General features: G+C 47.7%; 1 protein-coding gene across 1 annotated transcript in view; it reads left to right on the top strand.

Moving 5' to 3' along the window:
* The window catches only part of IGDCC4 (immunoglobulin superfamily DCC subclass member 4), a 215,593-nt gene that overhangs the window by 185,012 nt on the left and 10,217 nt on the right, over window positions 1-20,364 (top strand). Inside the window, exons 16-18 of the mRNA XM_075346033.1 lie at window positions 8,581-8,718; window positions 15,264-15,369; window positions 16,709-16,937. Coding sequence (XP_075202148.1) covers window positions 8,581-8,718; window positions 15,264-15,369; window positions 16,709-16,937 — 473 coding nt within the window. The remainder of the gene's footprint in view (window positions 1-8,580; window positions 8,719-15,263; window positions 15,370-16,708; window positions 16,938-20,364) is intronic.

Below are 20,364 nucleotides of genomic sequence, written 5' to 3'. Positions count from 1 at the left end.
ACTTTCTATGTCTTCTTTTTTAATTTCTATGATGTTTATGCTGTTCTTCATATCATCATATCAGCATCAGACCAAAACTGCAATTTACGTAGGACACCACTGCCCAACTCCACATGAATGAGTGCGTTGATATGACAGTATGAGTCCATAAGTAATTTTTGAACATCTCTACTCATAAATTCCTTTTTTGAGGGATTTTACAGGTTTAGCAATAGTTTATTTATTGAAAATATCCTCTGTGTGACTGTATACAGACTGTCCACCCATATCCTGTCCACCGCCATTAACTTGAGAACGGCGGCAGCTATAGGCATAGAAGTGGTGTCTAGGTATAGTAAAGTAGCCATGCGCTACACAATGAAACCACCTATAGCGCCACCTGGTGGAAAACAACGGAGTTAGCATTTTTATCTCGAAAATTTAACGAAATATAGAAAAAAAGTGAACTAAAAAATTGTAGGGCATCATCAATTCAATACGATTCGACACCTTGCATACAGGGTATTGCATATATTGCATGCATACATGTATATTGCCTCGGAATATCCAGCATTTAAGGCTTCTTTCAGACATACGAGGGTCAAGTGCATGGACTATCTGTGGTTTTCACTGATGACCACTTACACATTTTAGTCTATGATGCTGTTCAAATGTCCAGTAGCGGACCAACTGGTACCCAAAATATCATGTCCGTTATTAATTCTAGTTATAACCCACCATGAAGCGGAAAGAAGGGGTTAAGTTTGTGCTGCCATACAAATAAAGGCTGAAAATGATTTTATCTTTCTACGCGTTTCAGTCACAGCTCCTCCTTTATCAGGAAAAATCGAGTTGACTATCAAATTTGCCCATACAAGTTAGGCCATTGGTTTTTTTCTGTCTTTTTTTTTTTTTGTTTTAAGGCTTTTACCTTTCGGTATAAATTATATGTTAACTGTATTCTCTCTCTGTTGTTACAATTATCAGGTTTATATATGTATTTTTCCTTATGGCTTTTCTATTTTTGCACAATAAAACACGCCTTTTCAAAATAATTTGTTTCTTTTTTTGCTGCATTTCAAGACTATTTTTTTTTTTTTTTTTTTTTACTGTCGACATTGTTTAGTTTTTTTTGTATTTTTTTTAGCGTACATATAACTTCTTGCTTACATTTGTTTCTTATTTCTTTGTCGCTCCATTGGGAGATCCAGACAATTGGGGTGTATAGCTACTGCCTCCGGAGGCCACACAAAGTATTACACTTTAAAAAGTGTAACCCCTCCCCTCTGCCTATACACCCTCCCGTGCATCACGGGCCCATCAGTTTTTTGCTTTGTGTTGAAGGAGGCTGACATTCACACAATGCTCCACATTTTAGTCAGCAGCAGCTGCTGATTATATCGGATGGAGGAAAAGAGGGCCCCTAACAGGGCCCCCGGCATGCTCCCTTCTCACCCCACTAAGTCGGCGGTGCTGTTAAGGTTGAGGTACCCATTGCGGGTACACAGGCTGGAGCCACATGCCGTTTTCCTTCCCCATCCCTTAGGGGCTCTGGGTGAAGTGGGATCCTAACCGGTCATCCAGCCACTGGGACCAGGCTCCCTCCGCAGCCCCTGGGGGAATCTGCCAGACAGGAGACTGAGTATCGTCAGGGACATTGCCCTGCATCTACAGGTACTCTGTGTCCCCTTTGGGACGGTGCATGAAGCACCTTGGCCTCAGACGCTGCAGCGACTGCGGTGTGGTTTTTTTGACCGGGACTACCGCGCCGACCGTGCCTGTTTGCCGGCCGCGGTTTTTACTTTAGTCCCCGGCTTTTGCGGCCTAGTGTATTAAACTCCCGCCCCTGGGCCTGCCAGTCAGGGGGAAGGGCGGGACGGTCGGTATGACGCCGACGGTGAGGGCTGGAGCACACTTTGCTGTCCTCCTCCCCCCTCACTGTTCACTATGGGGTGAAGATTCCCGCACTTTTGTGGTTCCGCCCTCGGCTCCCTCCTCCACTCGGAACGCTGGCAGCCATTGTTATATGGGTCTCAGTATGATTCTGCCGGTGGAGATCTCAGAATGTGCTCACTGTTCGGCAGCACTGCAGCTCTGGGAGAGGGGGTTCCTAACCGGTCGCCATGCACTGGGACCGGGCTCCATCCGCAGCCCCTGGGGGATTCTGACGGACAGGAGACAGGACATCATCAGGGACAGAGCCCTGCATCCATAAGGTACTCTGTGTCCCCTTTGGGGACGCTGCATACAGCACCTGGGTTACAGACGCCGCAGCGGTTGCTGTGTGGTTTGTGAGACCGGGACTACCGCGCCTGTTTGCCGGCCGCGTTTTTAACTTTAGTCCCCGGCTCTTGCGGCCTAGTACCATATACTCCCTTTCCCGGGCCTGCCAGTCAGGGGTAACGACGGGACGGCCGACGGGACGTCGGCAGTGAGGGCTGGAGCATACTTGGTATCCTCCTCCCCCCTCACTGTGCACTGTGGGGCACCAGTTTCCCAATCGGGTGCTGGCCCCCCTTGGGTGCCGAAGTGTATATATATATATATATATTTATATGGTATATGATTTCACTGTTCGGCAGCACTATTTGCTTTGGCTATATACCCTCGCTGATTACTAAGAGGTGACAACAGCAGGTCGTCCGCAAACAGTAAGGGTGCCAAGGCACAGGCTTTCTTTGCAACCTGTACCTCTTGTGCGGCTATATTGCCGGCAGGTTCCATCTATCATTGCAAATGCTTGGCCCCTGGGGCACTCACTCAGCCGGAGCCTCCGGCACTGGTGGGACCCTCGGCTCAGGTGGTACCACCGGTTTCCACTGCACAGATGGCAGGGACAGAGTTTGCACGTTTGACTGAGCAACTCTCTGAGTCGCTTTCACATTCCATGGCCCAGTCTATGAACAGAGGGGCTGCTAAGATACTGGAAGCTTTGCAGTCGAGACCGGTAACACAGGGCCAGGGCGCTGTGAGTTCATCGCCCCCAGGCCCCTCTGGGTCGGTACAACAAGGGGCTCCTGGGGTAACACCCAGATCCCACGGTGAGAACTCCGACACGGACCGCGGCCTCAGACACTAACCGGGCTCGCTGGGAACCTTCCACGACTTCACGGTCGTAGTTAAGGATGAAGCGGAGGTCGCAGCTCAGGGCTCTGAACCTAACGTTGCACTCAATCTGGATACACCTGAAGGGGACGCCATAGTAAATGACCTTATAGCGTCCATCAACCAGGTGCTAGATCTCTCTTCCCCATCTTCTCCTATGGAGGAGTCGGCTTCACAGCGGGAGAAACACCAGTTTAGGTTTCCCAAATGTACACGGAGTGCGTTTTTTCGATCACTCTAACTTCAGAGAGGCTGTCCAGAAGCACAGAACTTTCCGGACAAGCGCTTTACTAAGCGCCTTAATGACACACGTTAATGATACCCTTTTCCCCCCTGACGTAGTTAAGGGTTGGGCTCAGTGTTACAAGGTGGATCCTCCAGTCTCCAGACTGGTGGCTAGATCCGTAGTATTAGTGGCAGATGGTTCATCTCTCATGGAAAGGCGGCCTCCTCATGACTTTCGGCCGCCCCAAACCGCATCCTCGGTCGGTGGCAGGCTCTCCCGCTTTTGCGACGCCTGGTGGCCACATGTCCAAGACCGATGGGTGAGAGACATTCTGTCTCACGGTTTCAGGATAGAGTTCAGCTCTCGTCCTCCGACTCGTTTTTTTCAGAACATCTCCGCCCCCCGAACGGACCGTTGCGCTTTTCAGGCGGTGGACACTCTGAAAACAGAAGGAGTGGTGATCCCCGTTCCCCTTCAGGAACGCGGTCGCGGTTTTTACTCCAATCTGTTCGTGGTGCCAAAAAAGGACGGCTCATTCCGTCCCGTTTTGGACCTCAAATTGCTCAACAAACATGTGACAACCAGGCGGTTTCGCATGGAATCCCTCCGATCTGTCATCGCTCGATGTCCCAAGGAGACTTCCTAGCATCAATCGACATCAAAGATGCCTATCTCCATGGCAGATCGCTCAAGAGCATCAACGCTTCCTGCGTTTCGCCATCGGGGACGAACACCTTCAGTTTGTGGCACTGCCTTTCGGCCTGGCGACAGACCCACAGGTCTTCACCAAGGTCATGGCATCCGTCGTAGCGATCCTACACTCTCAGGGCCACTCGGTGATCCCTTACCCAGACGATCTCCTAGTCAAGGCACCCTCACGGGTGGCTTGTTAACACAGTCTGACCGTTGCTCTGGAGACTCTCCAGAGGTTTCGGGTGGTTCATCAATTTTCCAAAGTCAAAATTGTCTCCGACCCAGTCACTGACGTACCTCGGGATGGAGTTTCATACTCTCTCAGCGATGGTCAAGCTACCGCTGGACAAACAGCGGTCGCTGCAGACAGGGGTGCAATCCCTTCTTCGGGCCCAGTCGCACCCCTTGAGGCGCCTCATGCACTTCCTGGGGAAGATGGTGGCAGCAATGGAGGCAGTTCCATTTGCGCAATTTCATCTGCGTCCTCTCCAATGGGACATTCTCAGCAAATGGGACAAGAGGCCGACGTCCTTAGACAGGAACGTCTCTCTGTCTCTGGAAGCCAGGACCTCACTTCAGTGGTGGCTTCTCCCCACTTCTCTGTCAAAAGGAAAATCCTTTCTGCCCCCATCCTGGGCTGTGGTCACGACGGACGCGAGCCTGTCAGGATGGGGAACGGTTTTTCTCCACCACAAGGCTCAGGGAACCTGGACTCCGACAGAGTCCTCCCTTCAGATCAATGTTCTGGAGATAAGTGTATCTAGCCCTCAAGGCGTTCCATCGGTGGCTCGAGGGCAGGCAGATCCGCATACAGTCGGACAACACCACGGTGGTTGCGTACATCAACCACCAGGGCGGCACTCGCAGTCGTCAAGCCTTCCAAGAAGTCCGGCGGATTCTGCTGTGGGCGGAGGCCACAGCCTCCACCATCTCCGCGGTTCACATTCCGGGCGTAGAAAACTGGGAAGCAGACTTCCTCAGTCGCCAGGGCATGGACGCGGGGGAATGGTCTCTCCACCCGGACGTGTTTCAAGAGATCTGTTGCCGCTGGGGAACGCCGGACGTCAATCTCATGGCGTCTCGGCACAACAACAAGGTCCCGGCATTCATGGCACGGTCTCAGGACCACAGAGCTCTGGCGGCGGACGCCTTAGTTCAGGATTGGTCGCAGTTTCAACTGCCTTATGTATTCCCTCCTCTGGCAATGCTGCCCAGAGTGTTGCGCAAGATCAGGTCCGACTGCCGCCGCGCCATTCTCGTCGCTCCAGATTGGCCGAGGCGGTCGTGGTACCCCGATCTGTGGCATCTCACGGTGGGGCGACCGTGGGCGCTCCCAGACCGACCAGACTTGCTATCTCAAGGGCCATTTTTCCATCTGAATTCTGCGGCCCTCAACCTGACTGTGTGGCCACTATGAGACAGGCCAGGAAACCAACGTCAGCCAAGATCTATCACAGAACTTGGAGGATCTTCTTAGCCTGGTGCTCTGAGAGGGGGTTTACCCCCTGGCCGTTTGCCTTACCCAGGTTTCTTTCCTTCCTTCAATCGGGATTGGACAAGGGTTGTCTCTCGGCTCTCTCTAAGGTCAAGTCTCGGCGCTTTCCGTGTTTTTTCAAAAGCGTCTAGCCAGGCTTCCGCAGGTCCGCACGTTCCTGCAGGGTGTTTGCCACATAGTCCCACCTTACAAGCGTCCGCTGGAACCCTGGGATCTCAACATGGTTCTACGGGCTCTTCAAAAACCACCTTTTGAGCCGCTGCGGGATGTCTCTCTATCACGTCTTTCGCAGAAGGTGGCATTTCTAGTGGCGGTTACTTCACTCCGTAGAGTGTCAGAGCTTGCAGCGCTGTCATGCAAAGGCCTTTTCCTGGTATTTCACCAGGATAAGGTGGTTCTGCGTCCGGTCCCGGACTTTCTCCCTAGGGTGGTGTCCACTTTTCATCTCAATCAGGATATCTTCTTACCTTCATTTTGCTCTCATCCAATTCACCAATATGAAAAGGATTTGCATTTGTTAGATCTAGTGAGAGCACTCCGGATCTACGTGTCTCGCACGGCGCCAATGCGCCGCTCTGATGCGCTCTTTGTCCTTGTCGCTGGCCAGCGTAAGGGGTCGCAGGCTTCCAAGTCAACCTTGGCTCGGTGGATCAAGGAACCGATTTTTGAAGCCTGCCGTTCTTCTGGGCTTCCGATTCCTTCAGGGCTGAAAGCCCATTCTACCGGAGCCGTGGGTGCGTCCTGGGCATTGCGGCACCAGGCTACGGCTCAGCAGGTGTGTCAGGCGGCTACCTGGTCGAGTCTGCACACTTTCACGAAACACTATCAGGTGCATGCCTATGCTTCGGCAGATGCCAGCCTAGGTAGGCGAGTCCTTCAGGCGGCGGTTGCCCACCTGTAAGAGGGGGCCGTTGTTTCGGCTCTTTTTATCGAGGTATTCTTTTACCCACCCAGGGACTGCTTTTGGACGTCCCAATTGTCTGGGTCTCCCAATGGAGCGACAAAGAAGAAGGGAATTTTGTTTACTTACCGTAAATTCCTTTTCTTCTAGCTCCTATTGGGAGACCCAGCACCCGCCCCTGTTCCCTTCGGGCTGTTTGTTCTTTTGTGTACACATGTTGTTCATGTTGAATTGTTCTTTTGGTTCATGGTTTCAGTTCTCTGAACATCCTTCGGATTGAATTTACCTTAGACCAATTTATAAGTTTCCTCCTTCCTGCTTTGGCACCAAAACTGATGGGCCCGTGATGCACGGGAGGGTGTATAGGCAGAGGGGAGGGGTTACACTTTTTAAAGTGTAATACTTTGTGTGGCCTCCGGAGGCAGTAGCTATACACCCCAATTGTCTGGGTCTCCCAATAGGAGCTAGAAGAAAAGGAATTTACGGTAAGTAAACAAAATTCCCTTCTTTCCAAGGCTAATTAAAAAAACAGTTATTCGTGCATTGCGTTCTCATTAGAGATGAGCGGACACATGGACGTTCAGTTCGGTGGGTGCAGCCGGACTTTAGCTAAAGTTTGGTTTGGGGCCCAGACTTGACCTGAACCCCAGTAGAAGTCACTAATTGGACAGTTCAGAGAGCCAGCCATAAACAGAGCCCGTCTGGGGCAGATGTGTGGGGTGTTCCATTTTTTTGTTGGTTGCACACTACATCTGTTCATACTATTGTTACCCCCAGCATGAGTAGTTCAAACCCCGCCAGCAGCTCGCACTGGGCTCAGCACCGAGTGTACTCGAGCACAGCGATGCTCACGCGAGTGAAGTTAATACGTAAAGCAGCCAAACTCAGGCTTTTCATAAAAGTTCAACCACCAAACCTTGGGTTCGCTCATCTCTTATCATTAGTTCTCAGTTTTCAGCCATGTGTGATTATTAATTGGATAATTTTTTAGTATGGGTCATTATGAATGCAGTGATCACCATAATATTTAGTTGTTTATTATTATGTTTTTTAACAATATATTTTTTTATTACATTATTTATTTCTTTATTTTAGTCCTAATTGGTGACCTAACCCTGCAATCCTAGAAGGGTTAAGGGGGCTTTACACTCAACAATATCTCTAACGATATGTTGTCTGGGTCACGGAATTCGTGACGCACATCCGGCATTGTTAGCGACGTCATTACGTGTGACACCTATGAGCGAGTGTTAACGATTAAAAATACTCACCTAATCGTTGATTGTTGACAGGTCGTTCATTTTCAAAAAATCGTTGCTGGTGCTGGACGCATGTTGTACGTCGTTCCTGAGGCAGCACACATCGCTATGTGTGACACCCCGGGAACGACGAACAGCAGCGTTCCTGCGTCCTCCAGCAACGAGGTGGGTGTGTCGTTAATGCGGCTGCTCTACGCCCCTCCACTTATATAGGTGGGCCACTGTGTGACATCGCTGTGACGGCGCACGAATCTCCCCCTTTAAAAAAGAGGTTCTTTGCCACCCACAGTGACGTCGCTAGGAAGGTAAGTACGTGTTACGCGTCCTAGTGATATTGTGTGCCACGGGCAGCGAGATTTGCCCGTGACGCAGAAACGACGAGGGCGGGTGCTTTCACGAGCGACATCGCTAGCGATGTCGCTGCGTGTAAAGCAGCCTTTCGTCACAAAATTGCAAGTTATCCGTTATCCATGGGTTAGGGAATAACTTACTGATTGCTCAGGGTTTGACCATTGAGATCATTGGGGTCCAAAACAGGCCTTAAAGGAGCAGAGATGCACATACTCAATCTCGTCTACGTACATTGCCTATGGGACGGTCAGAAATATACGAGCACCTGAACTTGGCTTTCTCCAGAAGTTTCATTGGGAACTAATGAACTGCTCCATTCAAGATAGGGGCTCTACAGATCTGTGTCGGACCCTGTTCTCACAAATACAGTAGGTCCCAGGGGTCATTGATCAGAAAGTTGTGCCCTATCCAACTCCTTTGTCCTGATTTCTGTGATGTAGCAAACAATTGTAGTTTCATGTTTACCGTGTATAAACCCTTACATGATCTGTAGGCTGTACTAGGTGAATGTATTGTAAGGGTCTCAGACTAATTTTGGAATTAACAAGACAATGTGTTTTGTTTTACCCAGGAAACATATTCAGTGCAGAAGTGGACGGTTTACAAAGTGGGACCAAATATTACTTCAAGATGGGGGCTAAGACGATGTCAGGGTGGGGGCCGTATTCCAATGTAGTAGAAGTGGAGACGTTGCCTCCAAGACCTCCAGGTATATAAAATCAGGATTTGTGCATTCTACTGTCCGTATACATTCACTTTTCTAAAAATATTGCACAACTAGGAGACATTACACAACTAAAATGACTAAAAATTACTATGGTATGTTTGCTGTTACATATGTCAGACATAAAATAACTTATTGTTTAAAACATGGTTTTATGTCCAATTCATTTTAGAGAATTTAAAAAGAAGTTGTGCTCTACTCACTCTTCCCCGGTCCAGTACGCAGCCTTAGCCGCTGCATTTGGTGTCCATTATTGTCTGCAGTGCCGATGTCACATTAACAGCGCTGCAGCCAACCATTGACCTCAGTGGCTCTGAGCAGATCGTGCTGTCAACTCATGGGTCGATGTGATGTCAGCGCTGCAGAAAAATAGAGCAAACGGGACCAGCAGCGGAGACTCAGCGGTGGACCCAGAAGAATGAATAAAAGATGGGTTTTGTTTTTTTTTTTAACCAAACTGAAATCAAGGGTTTTCTGCAACTTTAAATCCCCTTTAATTTTCTATATTATTAGGAAAAAACTTCTAGAATTTTGCAGTGTTCACACTGACCACCAGGACTAATATTAGGCTGATACTTCGTTATGTGTACAGATGACTTTTTAGCAGTCTCTCCATTACAGACAGGATTACAGTTACAGGATGTACTTATGCCCACTACCCACTTACAGTAGATAGCACATGATCCACCATTCACATAGGCAATGTCACAGGTCACTTCCTCCTCCTCCCTGCACAATGACCTCTACACAGGTCACAGAACATATCTGTAACATTCCCCCATAAAATGCAATTCTTTCCTATGTCCATGTGGCTACTTAAAAGCATAAATACTTTTAACAGGAGCTCAGGCAAGATGGCTGACATTCTACATTCCTCCTCAAATCATGTACAGAAAATAGAATAACAAAAATTATACTCAAAATAAAGTTTGTGATTAATTAGCACACAAAAGTATTGGTGGTATACTTACTTTATGTTTATAGAACATTGGAAGCATGGTTTGTATTGCTACTTCCATTGGTGTTGGTGATTAGTCTTGTGCGTAAGTGCCCCCGATCCTACCTGATTACCTATTGGAAAGGCCCTTTTTAATCCAGGACACCCCTGAATTTTACAGGACTGATTCTGAAGATTCTGGACTTCCCCTACATATATGGGACTATTTTTGCCATGACTTTCTCAAATCTGTAGACAAAATGATGCGGCATTGTGAATGCTTAGTAACATGCACAGCGTCTCAGTGATATGTGTGCCACTAAAAATCTAGGAGCAGGATCCACTTATACTCAAGATATCAGGTCCTGGACCCGACATTTCTGACTTTATTAATCACACCATAATTTGGTGTTTACCCTCAGTATCATATTATGTGCAGGTAACTCCTACTGATCGCTTACTGACTACACATCAAGAGCTTTATAACCTATATTATTATTTCACCACTTAGGCTAATAAAACATAAATACCGTATATATATATATATATATATATATATATATATATATACATGTACAGTCTATATCTATCTATCTATCACTTCTATCTGCCTGTCCATCTGTGTGTGTGTGTGCGCGTGTGTGCGTGTTTGCGTGTGTGTGTATATATATATAAATATATATATATATATATATATATATATATATATATATATATATAAGACATGTAGAATTTCTTATCCTGACATTAGTGGGGCCTGTTGGTGCCAGGTTATCAAATCAACTGAGTTATTAGATGGTCGCATAAAAGTATTTCAAGGGGATATCGTTTTTTTTTTGTTGTTGTGTAACGGGGGCAGGGGGTGCCTCGGGGGGTGCAGTCATGGCCACTTCGTGCAACAGGCTGACCCCCGGCCCGGCCGTCACTATTAAGGCAGGGGTTTCGTTTGTGGGGCAGACTGTGAATGGCAGGGGCACTTCTTCAGTCGCAGTAAAACGCCGCAGACAGTCAGCTGATAAACCAAAAGGTACTTTATTGAACATCGCTTCTATCTTGCTGTACAGTTTCGGCACACAAACACTTCAGTTCCAGGTTACAGTTCTTGCCGGGGAAACTACTTCTGTTTCTCTTTTGCGGGCGTTACCCGTCTACTTCTGTCTCTTCATCTATCTCGTACTCCGCTACTACGGGCTTTGCCCATACACTTCTGCTTCTCTGTCTATGCTCGTACGAGTCTTACCCGAGTACTTCTGTTTCTCTTGGTCAAGGCACTTTCTCTCTCTTTGGCTATCTGCCACGTATCGCTCCCACACTTTGCCCCGTTGCTTCTCTCTGTCTCAACACACTGCTGCAACTACTACTCTCACTCTGCTACAGAGTCCTCTATCCCTCCCCCTAGGCTGTCCTGCCCCTCCTTCTCCTGTCACTGTTCCCAGAGGGACCACTGCTCCACCCTGACACCTAGTGGGGGCACCGGTTACTACTACAACCACAAATAATATCACATCAGCATCACTTGCCACCACACCGTGGGGCATCTTCAGGGGGGAAAACGTCTTCTACTCCACCAGGGGTCCGTCCACCCCTTACATTCCTCCCCTCTTTAACCTCAGCCTCCCGGCAAGGTTCGTACCTGCAAGACAACATCTGACAAAAAACACATACACACGGTTGCAAAGCAATCTTCTCTCTTTATCACATAAAACTTTAAAAACCAAGCTATAGAACACAACCTTCAAAACACATCGAAAGACACCCGAGTTCAGTGCCCGGAGTCCCTCCAAGGGAGCTCCCGGTCTTAGTAGTATCTTTGCCCGGAGGCCCTCCGCAGGCGCTCCCGGTCTTAGCTGACTTTCTGCCCGGAGGCTATTCCCCAGCGCTCCCGTCTTACGTGGGCAGAAAACAACAAACAACAAGCTTCCTTCTTAACAGTCACGGAAGGAGTCCCCGCACAGTCCGGCATTAAGCTCCTCCCGGGTTCAGTACTTTGAACATTACTGCAACTGAAAACATTCACCGGCTTTCAACAGTACCGGTTCTCAAGAAAATCCAGGACCTTCACCTCTGGTTACTGTGATCTCACGCGGGGTAGTAGGCGCGCAACCATTCAGCCCGCTGGGCCCTCACATAATCGGAGAGGGATTGGCCCGGTAAGTGGCGCAGCCTTTGGAACGGTTCATAACTTGGCTGCGACTCTGATTCTCCTGCCTCCGGTTTTGGCCCCTCAGCCCCCGGCGGGGGTGATGGGGTAGCTGGACGGGACGGCTGTGGGCTGCCGACAACAACCACCGGATGCGACACCATGCTCTGGCGAATCGCCAAGATCGCCGGTGCTTCCTTCGCCTGATCACCTTCTGCCGGCCCGGCTACCGGCCCAGCAACTGCTTCTGGCGGTGTCGCCGGGGTGCTCTTTGGCCGACAAGCTCCAGCGGTCACCGGTCTCTGCTGAGTGCGCCTCCTGTATTGGCAATCCTCCCACTCTATTTCTTGCTGCCACTGGGCGGCCTCCTGGACAGTGGGCATACGGGTCACTCCCACTGTGAATAGGCCTCGGCAACCTACTTCTCTCCTGAATTTGACCTTCTCGCCCGGATACTAGGTATGGAGGCGCTGTGGTAATCCCTCAGTGTCCAAATTGACGCGATTGTAAAAGAAATGTTCTCCAGTTTCATCATCTTCTATAAACCCGTATCCCTCAGCCTGGTTAAACTTGACCACTGTGCCGATACTACACTGCCGGTCAAACTCTTCACTGAGGGACCCGGCCATCATTTCCCTCGCCACTGTCTCGGCCAGGAGTCTTTCCTGCACCGGATCTACTTCGGGCGGTGGGGACTGTCTCCGGGTTAGGGGCGCCGGCTTCACTGGTTCCCAGATAAACCCCCACTTATCTTCCTCAGGCTCTGGGATGTCTTGCCAGCACGGGGCCTGGACTCCTGAGGGGGGCGGAGGTCCTACCTTGACCGACGCGGACGCCTCCGGACTCTGTAGGGATGTTCCTAGTGCCCCGCTTCCCAGCGTCAGTTGGGACGTGTAGGTGTCCCGGACTTCTGTTGTCGTCTCCCCGGTAACGGCATCCCACGAGGTAACCCACGTGACCTTTGCGGGCCTCTCTGGTACTCCGGTCACAACCGGTAACTTGATGGTAGGTACCTCTTCCACCAAACTTCCCTTCGGACGTCCTCTCCCCCGACCTGCGGTCACCAGCACGCCCGCTTCGGCTTGTTTGCCTGTCTTTGCTTCCATCTTACTTAGCGTAGGCAGCTGAATCCGCGTCTCCTGCTGCTCCAACTGTAATGGCGCCAGGGAAGGTGGAGGCGGTCCTTCTTTTCCCGCTCATGCACGCACTCCACCCCTGGCCTCACCCACCAAGTCGACCCAGCGTAGGCGACGCCTCTTCTTTCCTGCAACGCCGCCCACGTCTCTAGTCCTCCGCAGCATCTTGGGGCAAGTACCTCCCCTCTTTGGGCGGCACACTCCGCACTTCTTCTTCTTCCCCGGCCAGCTCAGTGTTTTGCGTTTGGCGCCAACTTTCCGCGCCTCCACTGAGTCTATGAGGACGGCGGCCATCTTACCACCATCTTGTGATCGGTCCAACGCCTTAGGCACCACTTGGTCTTCCTCACATTTTTGGGTCGGGGTTCCTTGCAGACAGGCTTCACCCTGCTCGCAGCGCCACTTTGTAACGGGGGAAGGGGGTGCCTCGGGGGGTGCAGTCATGGCCACTTTGTGCAATAGGCTGACCCCCGGCCCAGCCGTCACTATTAAGGCAGGGGTTTCGTTTGTGGGGCAGAGTGTGGATGGCAGGGGCACTTCTTCAGTCTCAGTAAAACGCCGCAGACAGTCAGCTGGTAAACCAAAAGGCACTTTATTGAACATCGCTTCTATCTTGCTGTACAGTTTCGGCACACAAACACTTCAGTTCCAGATTACAGTTCTTGCTGGGGGACTACTTCTGTTTCTCTTCTGCGGGCGTTACCCATCTACTTCTGTCTCTTCATCTATACTCGTACTCCGCTACTACGGGCTTTGCCCATACACTTCTGCTTCTCTGTCTATGCTCGTACGGGTCTTACCCGAGTACTTCTGTTTCTCTTGGTCAAGGCACTTTCTCTCTCTTTGGCTATCTGCCACGTATCGCTCCCACACTCTGCCCCGTTGCTTCTCTCTGTCTCAACACACTGCTGCAACTACTACTCTCACTCTGCTACAGAGTCCTCTATCCCTCCCCCTAGGCTGTCCTGCCCCTCCTTCTCCTGTCACTGTTTCCAGAGGGACCACTGCTCCACCCTGACACCTAGTGGGGGCACCGGTTACTACTACAACCACAAATAATATCACATCAGCATCACTTGCCACCACACCGTGGGGCATCTTCAGGGGGGAAAACGTCTTCTACTCCACCAGGGGTCCGTCCACCCCTTACAGTTGTACAATGTGCCTAAACACTATAAAAAAAATTGTTTAAAAGTCCTCAGTTCTTTTAAACATTTTTTTTTTATCTCTACTGGCTAAAGGCCCCGTCACACACAGAGATAAATCTTTGGCAGATCTGTGGTTGCAGTGAAATCATGGACATATTGTTCCATTTGTACACGGCCACAAACCTGGCACTGATTGTCCACAATTTCACTGCAACCACAGATCTGCCGCAGATTTATCTCTGTGTGTAACAGGGCCTTAACACGGTACAAAGATATATTTCACTTGTAAACACTATCAGGCAGGTAGTTGCTAACTAACTGCTTGTTGTGCCTTGTGCCGATGTCTACCAGCAGAGAGCAGTCACAGACCACTATTCACTTCACATCAACAGAGTGGCAGCTTCTTTTCTGCTCTGCTCTGTTGATGGGGCAACTGCTGATGTCATGCTGATTGACAGCTGGCTCCCCGCAGCTTAACTGTGGGAAGCCGGCTGGCAATCAATATTATGCTGGCAGTCATTCCCCGTTGACAGAGCAGCTCTGAAGAATAAGAGCTGATCTGTTGATGTGAATCAGTGGCAGGAGCGGTGATCAGTGACTGATCTGAGCCGCCGCTGAGTACAACAGCTTACTTTTTTAAAAAAAAAAAAATATCCTGGATTATGTCTTTAAAGAGTACCTGTCATCAGGTCAAAAGTGACCTTTTTGTTGCTTGTATTTTATTCCCTCTGTTACCATGAGTATTCCAGTTTTTCCTTTTTTTAAGAAAGCCATACAGTTCCAGAGATATGGGCCATTATATTTAGTGCTTGTTTTACATAGTTTACAAGGGGGTTGATCACATGGTAATAATGCAGAGGAGCCTAAAGACCCGCCCCAGAGGATCCTGTGAGCAACACCCGCTTGGTAAAGACCATAGAAATTAGACCTGAATTAAAAGGCCCATATTTCCACAACCTTATGGTGGAATACTCAGAGAAGCAGCACGAATAAAAAAGACCATTGACCTTGATCTTGGCCCTATTTAAATTTTACTTTTAAGAGTAGAGAATCTGGAGAAAGTCAGCTGAAAATGAAAGGCTCCATGTGCTGTAAATAATATCTCTGCTGTATCTGGTCCATGCTTGACGATCCACATCCGGTTAATTGTCCGGCTTTTGTTTTCTCAGATGTCCTGGATATGAATTCTGTTACTGGTATCATTGTCGGGGTCTGCCTGTGCCTCCTGTGCCTCCTTCTCTGTATGTGTGCTAGCTTCCAGCAGGGAAAGCAGAGGTAAGGCAGCCAGGACTGTAGCGCTGCTCTGTACACGCTGCACTTGTGTGAATCAGCAGTCAGTTTTTATATTGCTTGTACTTGCAATTCTTTCAATAAAAGGGTTTTGTTTTTTTTCTGTTACATTGATTTAGGAAAGTATTGTGAATTATACCAAGAGGGTCGGCTCAGTGGAGATAGAACAGCTTTCTCCAAAATCCTAACATTGGTTCAGATGTGACTATAAGGCTAAGACCGCACTTTGCGTTTCCACCTGCGTTTCAGGTGCTTTTTTGGTCCGTTTTGAGATGCACCTTTTTCATGCCAAAATGCATGCGTTTTGATTTTACAGAAAATTCTATGGAAAATGGGGATTTCTAGACCGCACTTTGCGTTTTAAAACGCTGCGTTTAATTTGCATATTTTGTGGCAAAAAACATGCGTTCAAAGAAGCAACATGTCAATTGTTTTTGCCATTTTGGGTGCGTTTTGCTAACATTGAAGTCAATGAGAAACGGCAAAAACCAAGAATCTTCAAATTTCCTGCGTTTTACCTGCTTTTTAGGTGCTGAAAACATGCGTTATTGACTCCAAAAACGCACGCTTTTCTGATATTAAAATAATGGAATAATATGTCCCTTTACACACACACATAGTCTGACAATGAAATTAAAGAAAATTATGATTTTATTGCTATTTTAACATTAAATATTATAAAACCGCTATAATTTCATGAAATATAAATATTTTCCAAAATTATATGTTTTCCTTTTTTTCTCTTTTTTCATGATGTTTGACTATTTAATCTTTATTTAGCAGTGTCTTGATGTTCAAAACGCATCTGTCAAAACGCAGGTGAAAAAGCATGTAAAAAGCGCTAAAAATGCATCTAAAACGCGGTACATACGCATGCATTTTCAGCGCTAAAGTTCTGAAAAAGGCAACTTTGGTCAAATCAATTAATGCAAAAACGTGCGTTTAGAACTGCAAGTAGGAGAACGCAAACTGCGTTCTTAGCCTAAGAAGGGGGTTTTCTCAGCATCTTAAATTTGGAAACTGCAAAGTGATTATAAAAGCGATCCACTTTACTATTTACTTGTTATTAAAAATCCTCACTATTCTCAAGGAAAAGGGATTTTTATTGTTTGCTGCTTGTTGCCTAGGTTACTGGCCTCCTCTGCAGGTTAGCAGAGGTGGCTGGTCTAATAGTCAAGGAGCGCTGCGCTTACAAGCTCTTTCCACTAGACTATTTACAGCATATATAACAGTGATTTTACTTGTTTGTAATGCTCAGCTTTCATGTTGCTAACCTTATGACAGCATTGTATTTCTCATTCATGTCACTCTTTCTATTACTCAGGGAAGTGGGATCTGATCTAGGGTCCAGGTCTACTAGGGGCCCCTCATCCTACCAGAGGGCAAGACAGGGGTCGTGTTCCCAAACTCACTGCCAAGACTCCCATGAATTAGAGACTTTAATGCCTCCTGCACAAGAGGATACTTCTTCCCTTCCCGTTCCTGATCTATCAGGAAGCCATAGCCTTGTCTTACACCCACCAACAGAGGACAAAAATCAAGTGAAGGTTAAGGTAGGTATATATATGATACATATTGATAAACTACTGTAGAAGAGTGCAAGATAAAAGGAAGTTGATCACGATATAAAGAATTTGAAACACCTCCATTATTGAGCACAGTAGTATATGGTCCACAATAAAAAAGAAAGCCATAGCACTCACAGTAAAAATCCAAATCCTTTCTTTATTTGTTTCATAAAGCAGGGTAAAAGAGTGGTAAGAGGGCCGGGTGCAGGCTCCTTCGGGACGACGGCCGTTTCGTACCTTATGGTACTTCTACAGATGGACCCATAGAAGTACCAGGAGGTACGAAACGGCCGTCGTCCCCAAGGAGCCTACACCCGGCCCTCTTACCGCTCTTTTACCCTCCTTTATGGAACGAATAAAGAACGGATTTGGATTTTTACTGTGAGTGCCGTGGCTTTCTTTCTTATTGTGGACTATCTGGATCTCCTTCCTGTGTCCATGAGCACCCAGGACCAGTGCAGTGGTCTGTTGACCGGATCAGACTCACTCCTCCCTGGCACCAGCATATGGCATAAGGCGGTGGTGTACACCCACTTCTCGTTTGATTTATACAGTAGTATATGGCAATGACGCCTAAAACTAGGGAAGGCAATCCGCTAATCAATACGCATAGACCGTGTCATCTTAAGTAGGACAGCATGGTGGCTGAGTGGTTAGCACTGTTTCTTTGCACCACTGGGGTCCTGGGTCAATATCTGCATGGAGCTTGTTGTATGTTCTCTCTGTGTTCTCGTGGGTTTCCTTCAGGTTCTCTGGTTTCTCCCCAGACTCAAAGAGCAAGCAAAATGTTTTATATCAGGAGGACATAATTAAGAAAAATCTGTTCTTTACAAAGACTTAAAATGAATTAAATATAACCACAGATGAACAAAATCACATGACAAATTACACTGTGTCATTATATATTTACCAAAAACTGGGCCAAAAGTCAGAAGCAGTGTGTAAGAAATGAACCGGCAGAACCACATTCTGAGACTATCAGTCTTACATCGTTCAGGAGGAATTTTGGTCGACTCTTCTTGACAACATTGCTTACGTTATTGAAGTTTCTCAGCTTAGTTTATGCACAGCTATTAAGGGTCTGCTACACAATTTCAGTTGGATTCAAGTCAAGGATATTGCGACATCTTGATTCTTCTCTTTTTTTTCCCAGTCATTGTAATGTCCATTTGTTGGTGTGCTTGGGATCACTGTCCTGTTGCATGACCCAATTTTGGCCAAGCTTTAGCTTCTCTATTGATGGCCCTTAATGTCACTCTAGTACTTTGTTAGGCCCCTTCACAAGTCCATGATTGTGGAACGTATGCCGCTGTTTTCATACATACCAGAGAGACGGAGATACGCAAACCCATTAAAATCAATAGGTCTGCGCACACATCCCTATTTTCTCGCGTGTCCGTGTGCTCCACACAGCGACATGTCCATTTTTCTCCGGCAGCACAAGTGTCACATGGACCACACAGTGATGTGATCCGTGTGATATCAGAGTGACACGTACCAGAGAATACACATCTTTGACATAAAATGGCTCTCTATACTCACCTGTTTCCAGCCCTGCTGTCTTCAGCGCTGTTGTCAGTTGCTTCCACAGGCCCTCTCATTAAGCTCATGCATATTCACCGCAATGCGCACCTGGAAGCAACTGCAGCGCCGGAGACAGTAGCGGTGGGGACAGGTGAGTATAGAAGTTCCTGCTCCCGTGTGCTGTCACAGATAGCACACACTGAACACACACACACACACGGAACACGCACACACATACGCACCCACAGTTCGGACCTTGAAAAGCATGCATTTTTATCACAGATATGTGAAGGACGTCTTATGCAGAGAAGTTAATGGTTGAGTCAGTGACTGAAAGGTGCCAGGTTCTGTGTCTGCCAGAGAAGCCCAAATCATAAACCCTCAGTCACTGTACTTGACAGTTGGTTTGAGGTTTTTGGCAAAAAAACAGACATATCTGCACAAATGTGTCGCATGGCATCATGGTCAAACATCTCATCTCCGGTCAATCCAAATGACATTGTTCCTGAAGTTTGTTCAAACATAACTTTGCAAACTTTAGCTGTGCTGCCATGTACAGTGGCGTACGGCCAATGGCGGCATACCACGCAGCCACTGTGTTACCCATGAGTCGGGGGAGGGGCCCAGTGCTAGAGCCGCCACTGGGCCCACCCCAACTTGCATTGCACTTTCAACCGTATCGGCATTATAGATGCTGATATGGTTTAACGCAATGGTGGAAGAAGGAACCGGCCGCTCCGTCTTCCTTCATTTTCTCTGTGTCTCATGACTTAGCAGGGGAATGAGGAGAGGTGAATATTTATTTACTTATTTATTTATACTGGTTACTTATTAAACTACTTGCAGGGCTATGTGGGGGCTTATTGTACTGTTTGGAGGGCTATGATGGTGTCATTGTAATGTTTGGAGGTCTAGTGGGTCTGCATTATACTACATGGAAGGCAGTGTGGGCTTTATACTTCATATGAGGCAATGCAGGGGCATTAGACTTCATGGAAGGCAATGTGAGGGCATTATACTACATGGAAGGCAATGTGAGGGCATTATACTACATGGATTTGCAGTGTGAGGGCATTATACTACATGGATGGCAATGTGAGGGCATTATATAACATGGATAATAATAATAAAAAATCTTTATTTCTATAGTGCCAACATACTCTGCAGCGCTTTACAATTCGGGTGGATGGCAATGTGAGGGCATTAACCTACGTGGAAAACAATGTGGGGACATGGAACATGGGTACATGAAAGGCAATTTAGGGGCCATTATGCTAAATGAGAGGCAATGTGGGGGCCATTATACTACATGGAAGGCAATGAAGGGTCAATTATACTACATGGAAGGCAATATGGGGGCCATTTATACTACATGCAAGGCAATGTGGGGGCATTATACTACATGGAAGGCACTGTGGGGACATTATACTATATGAAAGACAATGTAGGGCATTAAACTATATGGAAGTTAATGTGGAGGCATTATTCTACATGGAAGGCAATGTGGGGATCCTTATACTTTATGGAAGGCTATGTAGGGCCAGTTATGCTACTTGAAAGGCTATGTGGTGGTCATTATACTATTTGAAGGGCTATATGGGGGCCATTATACTGTTTGAAAAGGAATGGGGGCCATTATATTATTTAGAGGGCTATGCGGGGGCCCTTATACTATATGGAGGGCTCGAGGAAGCATTTATACTTTATGGAGAGCTTTATGGGGGCCATTAAACTGTTTGCAGGGCTATGTGGGGGACCGGCATACTGTTTCTAGGGCTATGTGGTGTGCCAGTATACTGTGTCCAGGGCTATATGAGGCCATTATACTGTTTTCATGGCTACATGGGGGTTATAATAGTATTTGGAGGGCTATGATGGTGCCAATAGA

The sequence above is a fragment of the Anomaloglossus baeobatrachus genome, chromosome 4, assembly GCF_048569485.1.
Source record: "Anomaloglossus baeobatrachus isolate aAnoBae1 chromosome 4, aAnoBae1.hap1, whole genome shotgun sequence".
Taxonomy (NCBI): Eukaryota; Metazoa; Chordata; class Amphibia; order Anura; family Aromobatidae; genus Anomaloglossus; species Anomaloglossus baeobatrachus.
Note: the sequence above shows the minus strand (reverse complement) of the source record. Positions and strands in the feature narration are given on the sequence as shown.